This window comes from Sardina pilchardus, chromosome 3, assembly GCF_963854185.1.
Source record: "Sardina pilchardus chromosome 3, fSarPil1.1, whole genome shotgun sequence".
Lineage (NCBI taxonomy): Eukaryota > Metazoa > Chordata > Actinopteri > Clupeiformes > Clupeidae > Sardina > Sardina pilchardus.
In genome coordinates, this window is record NC_084996.1 from 16,067,353 (window position 1) to 16,079,691 (window position 12,339).

The following is a 12,339-nucleotide window of genomic DNA, read 5'->3' on the forward strand; positions in this document are numbered from 1 at the left end:
AGACAGCACCGTGGGCCAAAACACTGCAGCGTTCCCTACAGACAAACACAAACGGCACCGTGGGCCAAAACACTGCAGCGTTCACTGCAGCGTTCACTGCAGACGAGCGCACCGTGGGCCAAAACACTGCAGCGTTCACTGCAGACGAACACAGACAGCGGAGGATCTGAAGTCAGTCGTGTAAGCTAGGACACATCTCGTCACCAAAGTGCCTGTTGTGAGTCATTCGGCGAATGGGTGTCTCCTATGAATGCACACAAGGGTGTCTTCAACAAGTGCTGCAGGGTGATTCATTATGACTATAACAAATATAGCAAATATAACTACATCTGGGGAGTTGGTTCGTTGAGAGACAGATGTTACGGCCATGATGTGTATTTTTAGTTTCCAGCTGAAACTAAAAAAGTGAAGGAAGATGAAGCTGAAGTCTAACAGAGGCATCTACAATACTACAGTATAATCCAACACATAACATTATGCAATCAGGTGTAGGACCTGAAGCAACTGAGTCCACACTCAGTTACACAATTATCATTTTGAATGGTGTCAGTTTAATCTCATATGCCTCCGCAGTTCCATAAAGGACCGAGCCGAGTGCATCCATTGTGTTGGGCAACGACGACGGCATTGTGCAACTTGTTTACTAATCCACTACATTGTACACACACATGTACACGTGAGACGGATGCTGTTGCTTCCTCTTAGCTGAGTGGGGAAGTGCACTCACTTGTGGTCTGCAGCGCGAGTTTCAGGTCTCGCTGCTCCCTGGACGCCAGCAGGTTGATGACTCTATTTATATATGTCGAAGTAAACAGCTCTGACAGGAAACCTAACAATGACACCACCGCCACCACCACCAACATCACCACTCTAACATTCTCAAGAGACCATACTCGAGTACAGCGTCAGAAAGCACCTTCAATGTCTGACCTACTTTACAGAAATTGTGCTGTCAAAAAATAACTTCAGAAACATCCCTTGCAAAATGTAACTACAAGCATGCAAACAGAACAATGGTTGGATGTAATGGCCAGACACCATGGAATAGAGTAAGTAGCCTAACGCGGTTTGGGGTTTTTCTGTTGAAGTGCCTGTAATAGGCCTGTACATGGTTGCACAAATTGTTTTTTTGTATGAATGAAATGTGTTGCACACACAGTGAACATAATGAAAGACAGTCCTGCATACAACAATCCACTAGTTCTACAGTATAAAGTCACCAGCGTGAAACACAGATGACATCCATATGCATGACCCTGCAGCAGGCCAACCAATATGCTTCAACCGGAGCAAACTGATACTCCAACAAACAGAGATCCAAGACTCTTCAAATCGATGGGTGTTTTTACAAGTACAAGTGTGTGTGTGTGTGTGTGTGTGTGTGTGTGTGAGACAGCTGGTGGTAAAGAACGTGCCGTTAAATAGTCACCAGAGACAACACAACTGACAGATAGACTACAATGAGCAATTCTATAAAGGCAACCATAACGCTACAATAACTCTAAACACATTGACATTAGATTCGATTCAACTTTATTGGCCTACACACAGCCCCAATAAAATAAAAATAAAAAACAATGATCATGAACCCAGATGAGGCTGACCACCCACATGCCGATTACATCAACAATAATCACTTGACATGAAGCAACCTCTTCAGCTGCACCATGGAAATAGTCTAGCCCAAATAAACTATGACACCAGACATTTGCCGTTCAGCTTTTCCATGGTTCACTGTCCTGGGTGACCTTACACTGTCTACTGCCAGACTATTCTGTCTCATAGACTATATACAAGCCTTCCACATTTGAAAAATGATGGCCTGTAAAAATAGTAAGTGTATCAAATCGTTCATTCTCCAGGATAGATAGCCTGTCCGGTTACATGATTACGTTTTTAAGGTCATTTTTCATATATGGTTAACATTTCAAAGGATATTTCAGAGCTATAAAAGCTACTCATGATAGGGTACTTAGCCAGCCCACATTTCTCAGTCTCCTAAACATTTGCTTCATTTATTCACTCGATCAACTGGACCTAAAAGCCTGCCCAGCCATCCCCCACAACACAAAGTCCTACACAAGTCATTATGTGATTCTGTTGGATAATAGTGACAAACAGCCTACACTGAGTGGATCAACATATACAGCTCACACAAGCTTAACAGTTCTCCCTGGAGCCTATGAAGTACGTGACATAATGACAACTGTCTGTTTCACCTCCAAGTATACTGAAGTGGGCATTTACACGTGGTGTTTTCAGGGTCCATTGAGACAAACTGAGGTGTTGCCTTTAATCCTGGTCTCTGGTTGGTTCTCTGTCTGATTCTGACTTCACCTTGCTGTATTTATTGGTGTCATAAACCCCATGTAAAATTACAATAAGCAATCATCATTATGATGACTGACTAACTTCTGTCATTTGATCCAGCTAAGTAATTTAACATCAGACATTCATCGCAAATCTATGTTAGGGATTTGATATCTCTGTCCACCTTATCTTGCTCTCGATTCATCCTCACAATGAAGCATGTGGCGCCACCTCCTGGATAAACTATCTCAAGACTTTCAACACACACATCACTGTGATTCACTGTACACAGAGGCACCTAGATAGACACTGTGGACATACTGTAATGTAAATGTAGAAATAGAAATGGAAGACCATCAGACAGATTGCATTAAAAGAGTAATGCATTACATCCTGCAGTAGATAAGGCGGCTGAGCCTCCTCTATCATAGATATAATAAAGCTTTATTTTATCTATGTCCTCTACTGTATCGGTGTCTGATATTACAGTATGCTGAAGTATGCATGACATTTGTAATCTGTTCCAAATCTACAGCCAACTCTAAGGCCACTTTGGCTACAAATATGACGAATATTTAATAATGATACTGTATGAGTTTATGAGTAAAACCAGTCTTTTTTTTATTTCAATTGAATTACAGCATTAGCGTCATCATGTAATTGTCACACCTTGTATTGCAATTGCTACATAATCTATACAAAACTGGTGTCAGTTTTTTGCCTACTTCAAACTGGATTACCATCAGACTAATTGTGATAGAAATGGACACCTAAAATTAGACAAATCGTTAACTATTAAGACAAATTAAATAATTGATGTAGTGAACCATAAGTAGCATAGCACAACTGTCACTTTAATCCTGATTGCCATTTACAATAATTAACATTCTGTTCGCAAAATAAAGCACATCTTTCCACTGTGTCTCTATACAGTAGTACTGAACTGAAAACAATGTCAACACCTAGATATTCAAAAGATCATCAATTATGTAATTATGGTCATTAAGTCATTATGGTCTGAAAAGATTTCCCAATGATTTCCAAAAGATTAGAACACAACTGTGTGACCCTGTAGGCTATTCAAACTACAATCAGCATTAATCTGAACAGAATATCTATGCATCCTGTCCAATTTCTTGCTTAAACAAATACCAGAATAGGCCAATCTGGTTATATTTGTTATGTTAGCACTGGTCCAGGTTATCAACAACAAATGAGACACTGACCTTATTTCTTACACTTATAGGCCCCAATTTAAATGACAGGCAAATAGCAAAGTCACTCAACAAGCAAAGTGTCTGCACAAACTAAAGCCATCACAAAGTGTGTGGGACCTGGGAACGTTGATCTGATCCATCAAAGATCTAAAAAAAAATTGCTCATTGTATTGAATTAGCAAACAGATTTTGTCTCAAAGCTCAAAATTAGCTTTAGTTATCCCTTTTTAAGCACTTTGTCTTTTAAATTAGGGCCCAATATGCTTCTATACCCAATAAAATAAAGTTTATTAGTCGTCACTGTCACTGCAAGGCCTCCGGCTAACAATGTCACACTTGACATTTGAGGCACATCTGTAACATACAGGCCAGGGTGACATTTTAGGCTCATGAACAGCGGGTCTCCAGATTTGCCCAAATCAAGGCTTCATATGAGGACCTCATAGAGCTCATATGATCAAAAAGTTAAGAAAAGAAATCAAATATTTATGGAATAAGATATTCCAAAAGTCAGATGTAACAAAGCTGCAACCCCCACACACACACGCGCCGCATGCTTAAAGGGAGTCCAGGGACTGTGACCCGACTTGGGGCCAGGAGAAGGACGCGGTGCTGGGCAGGAGTCCGAGCGAGGCGTGGGAGGGCATGACGCCGGCCGTCTGTGCGGGCGAGTGGGTGAGCCGGTGCTTCTTCAGCTGGCCCAGCTCGCGGAAGCAGCAGCCGCACTGGGCGCAGCGGTAGGGCCTCTCGCCCGTGTGGATGCGCTGGTGCTTGTGCAGGCTGTCCAGGTGGCGGAAGCGCTTCTCGCAGTAGCGGCACGGGTACGGCCGCTCGCCCGTGTGGATGCGCTGGTGCGTCTTCAGGCAGTAGAAGCGCCGGAAGCCGCGGCCGCACACGTTGCAGCGGTAGATCTTCTCGGAGCCGTCCCGCGACGTCTGGCCGGAGCTCTGGAGGGGCACGCTGGCCTCGCCCAGCCCCATCATCGGAGGAGGACCTGACACCTGGGACAAAGACAGCAAGGAAGACGTGGACACGCTGATCGAAAGAGCAGCTGATGCTGCTGCTGACACCGCAATGAGATCAGGGCCAGAGGCGGCCGCGTTCTGATGCTCAGGGTCGTCCTCGATCTTGATCATTGCGTTCTTGACCTCCTCATGGTCCTCCAGCACCTGAATGAGGCCCAGCTCATTCACATTACCAGCCGCACCACCCACCTCAAACTCAAACTTGCTCAGGTCCGGTGGGTCCTCTGACTGCATTGGCGCATCTTGCTCACCAGGGATCCTGTGGCCATCCTCTGTGGAGATCAAGGTGCCTTTGTATTCTGTGAGAACAAGATTTTACAATTAACAACATGACAATATTGCACGCTTCAGATCTGTATGTGTCCTGGCCAAATTCGGAATAGCCTAGGATACTTTAAAATGGGACAAAACTGTTGAGGCCTTACCCTTATTGGTGACTCCATCGTCTGCAATGAAAAACTGACCATCTGCTCCTTCCTCGGGGCCAGCTAACATCGTAGTTGGCTCTATTGGGGCCTGGGCGGCCTGGTTGTGGCTCATGAGGGACTGGTTCAGCGATGCTGACGATCTTATTCTGCGGCGATTGGGTACACTCCTGGGCCATTCTGACTGAGGAGTGGGCAAGCACAGGCCTACGCTCGGAAGTGTTCTAGAGAAACTGGTCCTTCCTGGAGAATTCCTAAAAGACCTAACGGTGCGTGAATGCTCTCTAGGTACCTGACTAACGTTACTTTCAACAGTATTGGATGGGAAGAGAAAGAGATTTTCCTCTGACTGTGGCCGCACTAAACTCGAGCGAGGAGGCTGGTTTTGGTTATTAAGAAGTAGGCACTGTTTGATATTCTTTTCGGCCGCAGTCATGTAGTACCGCACAGCTTTTAACTCACCCTCTGATATCTCCAATCGTTCCCTCAAAGTTTGGTTCTCTCGGTGGGACTCAGCGGCAGCGGTACGAGCAGCAGCTAGTTTGATACCCACAACCCTTGCTGTCTCTTTCAAAACAGTGTCCACTGCAGATCTAACGGCTTGCTCGATCGTTGAGGCCAGTTCATATTTGAGAAAAGAGACACTGACATCTACATTTGATGTCATGTTTACGTTATTAAGAACCAAAGACGGTTAGGTTGGTTCGGGACACAGGTCCAATTTGTCTGTTGTTTTTGGAAGCGTCACTGTTTTTGCCAAGATGGGGTCGCAGACTTTTGACGTCACGAACAGTGGTACTTGTAGTCATTTTGTATAAATCTCATGAAAATTAGATTGAAACCTTATTTATTTTTATTTTTATTGTTTACGTGCTAATGGCCTGTACGTGAATGTCATGGTGTGTACAGTATGCTCTAAAGTATAATTATTCAATAGTAATAGGCCTAATGTTGAACCCTTTATGTCCTTGTGAAAGAGCAATATGCTCACATGTGATGCTTACATTATTATAATAATAACCTGGAATTATATTATATAAACCTTATTTATACGTGCAATGTATTGTGCAAATTATACATTTAAAAAATCTGACAACAAAGCAAATGACAGATTGCTACGTCACCGGAAGTTGTGACTCCATCCGTGAGTCGCACAGCTATTCCTCCGGACGATGATGGTTGCAGGGAGACTATCATACATGTAGACATGAAGTATTAAAGAAATCTAAGACATCATGTCTCTCAGAGATAGCTAACTTACGAATAGCTGGTTCGACTTACTGCGAGAACGGCACCGACAGTCAACGTCATATGGCGGGGCTGTCATACTTAGTGTTCCGTTTTTCGGGGTCCGCTGGTCGGACTTATGGGGTGTTTTCCAAAGGACTCACACGGACTTTGTTAATATTTTTTGATCTTGCATGGCGACTTCGAATCAGATTCCCCTACCTCTACCTCATCGCCTCAATGATGTTTAATGTGCGCTTACAGGTAAACGCTTTTAAGATGCTTGAATTAGCAGTTGTGTGAGGTTAGGGCTAACTAGCTAGCGAGCTGCCACCAACAAATCTATTTCAGGCACACCATGGTATCAGTAGCTAACATTAGAGTAGCCCGCTTTGAGTGAGTATACAGGCTATGGTGTGTACCCAAAACCCTGCAGGGATTGGCAATCTTACTTGCATGCAAAACGATGAACCTATCGCATTGTCGATGCTCCCTTGCCAACCTTGTGCGAAATGTAAACATTGCTACTTTAGCCAGCCAGGTGACGTGCTAATGGTATCCACAAACTCAAGTGGTGCAAAGCACAAGTCATGTTACCTTAAACCTCAGACAACACCAACATTCATATCACTCCTGCTATGGACTGATTATAAGAGCTAGTTGGTCAGTAAAACAACAATGCTGGTTGTTCTGTTTTACCTATCTGTTATCAGTCTGTCACTTGCCACACCCATTTGGATCCAGTGGACAACCCTTGAAAAAGCCCTTGTTATACCCTATGTTGACTTAAAATATGACTGGGTCATTTTTTTTGTAACGAATTTCCTGAAAGAAAATTCAAATCCATTATGACTAGATGCCTATCAGAGTACAATATAAAAAAAATTATATAGGAAAAATATTAGGAACAGCTTCTGCCAACATAGGATCAGGGCTAGTATTCCAAGTATCCAGTTCTGTGACATGCCTCCTGAAAGAAGAGTCCTGTGACTTTAGTTTGTTGGAAGTGGAAGTATACCACTTACTCTGAGTTAACTGACCCAGGCTTGTCACTGAACCACTCCGGAATACCTCACAGTCACAGTTGCCAAACAAATCCTTATAAACAGACAGAAAGTATCAACTACTTAGAGCCTAATTAGTTGATACAATTGGTGTTAAGTAGAAGGACCGGATGGGGTTGTGCCCTGAACTCTGACTGAACGTGATGTAATAAATCTGTTTTCTTCCGTCTTTTTTCGGTAGGTTCACATTGAAATACACTGATTTGCATCCCGACCGTTTTGCTGTCCTCTCCACCGTTCACCATCTCCCCGAGACAACGGTCCCAGCATGGCACCGACGTCCCTCCAACGCCTCCAGCGTCAGTCGCAGCAACAAAGGGACTCGGCACTCGGGGAGAACACACAGCACCCAACAAAGGGAAAATGACAATGTCGCCATCTGAAAACTGTGAAGAAGAGGACTCCGGGGGGCCAGGAGAGGCCTATGCTCTAGTGCTGCGGTGCATGCTATGGACACGTTCGGCAGTGCACCCACAGTCCTCAGGGCCATGAGGGTTGACACATCTGTTTACCCAGGGACCCAGGCAGGAGGAAATTACGCCCGGTATAGCAGGGCGTAAAAAAAAAAAATGCTTGGGATCCGGTACATAAAGGCTTAACTGTATGAATAGAGGGATTCAATATGATTTAGCTCGTATATACAGTGAATACACTTGCAGGGCATTCTTACACCTTTTTAATCGTCATGATTAATACTTGCTACTGCCCCTGTATTTTGTTTTTTTTTGCCCTGGCCAGATCTCACCCCTTTCTTGTCATCTCGTAGGGAACAACTGGAGCCTTAATATTTATAGTATATATCAAAAGAAACGTTTTTTTTTTTTTTTTTAACTAGAATGTCACAAATTCTATCCACTTACACTTGTTTTCAAGTGGGTTGTATGTAATCTTTTTAACGGAGATTCAGACTGTGCTTAGTCATGGCTCCTTACCTCTTGAGCAACGTAAGATTATAGGTACATACAACAGAGGACAGGTCCAGTGCTGGGGAAGTCGTGGACGTTGTTAACACTATGTGGTCATGTTTATAAGTGGAGGTTATGCAGCATAGGACAGGCCTCACTCACTGCATGCTCTCAAAAATGCCAGATAGGAGGCACGTGAATGACACACACACCCACACACACACACACACACACACACACACACACACACACACACACACACACACACACACACACACACACACACACACACACACACACACACACACACACACACACACACACACAATCTGTTGGTACTTACTGTAGGTCACGCACCACTTTTACACCCAGCCTTTAGACGTAATGTTACATTGTACAGTAATGGTAACAGTGTAAGGTTACAATTTTATTTTTTGTTTTTTTTGGAAATGCAAACAGTTTTTGTGTGTTACAAATTGTGCGTTCAAGAAATTCTTATAATCACTGTATTGAATGCACTTTGATTTAGCGTATCCTATTTGGATAAATAAATTCAAAGAAAAGATTTGATGGACCAGTTTTGACTTCATCAATTTGATCTAATCAGAAATGTGAATAGTGTGGTTGTGTCATTTGTCTAGATTTTATAATATATCCTGGGATGCTCTTACAAAATTGTCAGGTGTGTAATATAGGTCAGCACTTTGCTATCTGTAGACACTAGAGGGCAGCACATTCCCATTTGTTTCTCTTTGTTAGGCTTTGAAGCCCCCTCCATATTTCAAACTAGAAGGATATATTGTCAATCATGAGGAAATGGGAAAGGTTTTCTGCTGAAGCCAGCATTGACTTATATAAACACTGTTAGCTAAAGCCACCCTTCTTGAATTGGAGATGGTATGTTCTTGTAGATATCTCATATTAACTAAATGCTGATACAGTTTCGTGAAAACTGTGACCAACTGCACAATCCCTGGTTAAATGGCAAAATAGAGTAAAATACTAAGCGTTGCCACGGCAACTGCCGTAATGCTCCATGTGACCGCCCCCCACTGCTCATATACAGATGCAGAAATATGCCCCCCCCCGCCACCCCCCCCAAAAAAGAGGATTTTCTACATGAGAAGCTTTACTAAATGAAAATGGCTTAATAGGGTTAGTGAGAACGAGGAATAGGAACAGAAAGCAATGATAATGGATAAGACAGTTCATCTGCTACACACAAATGCTGCAGCCCACGGGAGATCAAACATGAGAGATTATGGCGTCATGAGGGGACGGAGGATCATAAGGCACCATTTGTCAAGATAAATCAGCTGTGTGATCACACGCCTCAGTACTGTTTGTGTAGGTCCCAGGTGCAGAGGTTTACATTTGTTTGTGTTCCACTTTCACTGGCTTGTGTCGAGAAAGGTGTGATAATTGACCTTCTTTTGAATTCAAATCAAGCCGTGATCACAAACTTGAATTTAGAATTTTGGTACTGAAACATATGATTGTTTGGTGGCCTAAATCCTATTTACACCTAAGATGCTGTTCCACATTATTAATAATAATAATAATAATAATAATAATAATAGTAATAATAATAAAGGCTGACCATTTCATACTACTCTCATCTTAAATTTATATTAAAATCACTTTAAAGTATTACTACTATCACTATTAAAGTTTCTACCACAAATTCACCTGCGTACTTAACCGGAACAAGTTAAAATACCATTTAAATATATCCGCCAATATCTAACAGACAGACAGTTTGAACAGGCAAACTGTTGCTGGTTATGCAAATATGCATTATGCAATGTAAACATTTGCATGTCACATAACAGCAAGATGAGATACCATATAATGTCATTCCCAGCTAGGTGCTAGAGTGTGCTTAATGGCCGAGTGAAGCAGGATACAGACAATGTTACTGCATGTCTTTAGAGTGGAATTAAGTCTCTCTCAGCCCAAGTCTTACAACATGCACTCTCGGCAACCTACAGTATGTAAGTTGTCCTGTCCAGTTGTAGTGAAAGGATTGGTGTCCTGATTGTTACAGCCCCCAATGCTGTCAATATGATAGGAGGAGACTACAAGTCTACAGACCTGTTTCCCTCAACTGGGAATAAACAAGGTCCTTGTGCACAATTGAGAAGAAACATGATTGAAGATCCAGAATCAAATGACCACCTTTCATTTTATTCTGTATTATTTCTAGAAATAATATTATAATTATATTATATTATAATTCTTCATTTTGTACAACAAAAGATCAGCATCACTGCCTGCAAATGTGCATACAGTACATGAGGCTTGTATGATATGCAAATACTGTAAAGTGAGGGAGGCAATCTGGCCAAAGTGGTATGTAACAGTATCCCCGATGCACCCTGTTGGGACACAGTTTGGCTGATCCTTTTAAACCATTTCTGAAAAGGCAAATCTTTTCAGAGCAGAACTCGATGGACTCGGAAAATCCCTGCCACCATTTTGAATGGCAGTCTGATTTGACAGCCGTACCCATCCTCAGTCTGACTTCAGGCCCATATCCTGACCTGTTTTAACGGACTGGAACCACACAACCTCATACAAGTGAAATCATTAGACATGAGTACATTGGGCCTACTGTGTGAAAGCAGCAGGTGCGCAGACGAGAGGAAATCAATGATCATGGAAATCAGAGGACAACTGTCCCTCCCCCCTCCAGTCAGTAAAAAGGGAAATCAACAGGGGCTGCCACTAGTGCCCACAGGGACTGTGTTCGACTTCATTCTGCAGTCACTTCCTGATCCTATACACCCATCTCTTTCTTCCTCTCATTTCCTGCCAGTCTCCACTGTTCTTTCCAAAAAGCCTCAAAAAATAAACTTAAAAAAAAAAATCTGAAAACATATACCCGGTAAGATGGGGTACTGTAGCCTACACACCATTGCAAACGTTTCTGATGGTCAAATAACCAAATCAAACCACCCAGTGGACGAGCAATATATTCTACTGTTATATAAATGAACACTGGCGGAATGCAAATTTAAATGCCGGTGTTTGTATGTCATGGAGAAACTGTCAGCGCAGGAGGAAAGAGCAATTCTAACTTATCTATTCATCATGTAAAATAGTACTCAGAGAAGTCCTCCCTTACATGGGGCTGATAGGCTGTTGTTTTTTTAAAACCTGCCCACAGACAAAATATCTCTAAGAGCCAGAAGAACAGACATCACACAGCCTCACATGAACAATATTTGTCTTCGCAGTGTTGCTCGGCCAGATTGTTAGCTAACAGTTTCAAAATTGACTTTGAAAACATTCACAAGTGCTGGAAAAAAAAGTTTAGCTATTCATTGGCTTTGCGTAGGCAGTTAGGCAAGAGTGAACTTCTCCATTCCCACGGTTAACTGTATTAATGGGACTTTGTGTTTCCTAAACAAAGCTCTTTGCATGAATAGTGATTGACAACACCCGGTCCCTCGTCTGGAGCTGCCAATAGACGTTAATGTGTCATTGGATCCTGGGTACCATTATTTCCCTGCCACTGCTACTACTCAACTTTGTCCTATCTCACTCATTGGAAGATGTGCAAGATGCAGGTGGAGTCAGCTGCTGAAGCGTGTCTTTATCCATACTGAGCAGCGCTTGGATATAGCAATGTACAGTAGTGATGATGGACTGTACTGTACATCCAGCATGCTCATATATTCTCCTTATAGCTGATTTAACTAGAATAATAAACAACACAAACACATTAATAGTATACAACAGCATAGAACATACCAATTTCTTCACACAGTTTTGCAAACACCACATTGTCCTCTTGGGAAGGACACAGTCTTATCCCAGAGAAAGGGGAGGGAGGGCGGGAGAGGTTATGTCAAAGCACCAAGAAGTGACTGATGAATTTGTCCAGCTTGTGGAAAAGAGTGTCAGGGAGGGGAGGGAGCTGAAGTGAAGTGATGCAGATGGCGGAAGGCCTGCAGATGCGCTGCCCTTCCTGAGACCCGGCGATATCCCTGAGCCTCGCTTCACAGGAAGCTGCTGACACCCACAAGCCCTCCCAGAGAGAGAGAGAGAGAGAAAGAAAGAAAGAAAGAGAGTGAAGGAGAGAGGCTGTCCTGGAGCACCCTCCCCCCCCTCCTCCTCCCTGACATCCCTTCTCAGAGACTGGAGCAGCTTTGGGCATTTTC

General features: G+C 43.0%; 1 protein-coding gene across 2 annotated transcripts; it reads right to left on the reverse strand.

Annotated features, from left to right (window-relative positions):
- Window positions 1-2,914: 2,914 nt before the first annotated feature.
- LOC134076854 (B-cell lymphoma 6 protein) lies at window positions 2,915-5,715 on the reverse strand. Of its 2 annotated transcripts, XM_062532114.1 has the most exons (3): window positions 4,978-5,715; window positions 4,742-4,851; window positions 2,915-4,528 (listed from the first exon to the last, which is right to left on the reverse strand). In XM_062532114.1, the coding sequence occupies exons 1-3, from the start codon at window positions 5,642-5,644 to the stop codon at window positions 4,085-4,087; spliced, it is 1,221 nt and encodes a 406-aa protein (XP_062388098.1). In that variant the 5' UTR covers window positions 5,645-5,715; the 3' UTR covers window positions 2,915-4,084. The 2 variants fall into 2 exon arrangements, with proteins under 2 accessions (XP_062388098.1, XP_062388097.1); XM_062532113.1 differs by having other exon boundaries at window positions 2,915-4,851.
- Between the last annotated feature and the right edge of the window lie 6,624 nt (window positions 5,716-12,339).

Bases quoted from the DNA above. Each gene is read 5' to 3' on its own strand.
- LOC134076854 (XM_062532113.1), bottom strand. From the start codon at position 5,644: ATGACATCAAATGTAGATGTCAGTGTCTCTTTTCTCAAATATGAACTG. The intron at 4,852-4,977 runs GTAAGGCCTCAA...TTGTTCTCACAG, and splicing joins CGATGGAGTCACCAATAAGG to AATACAAAGGCACCTTGATC.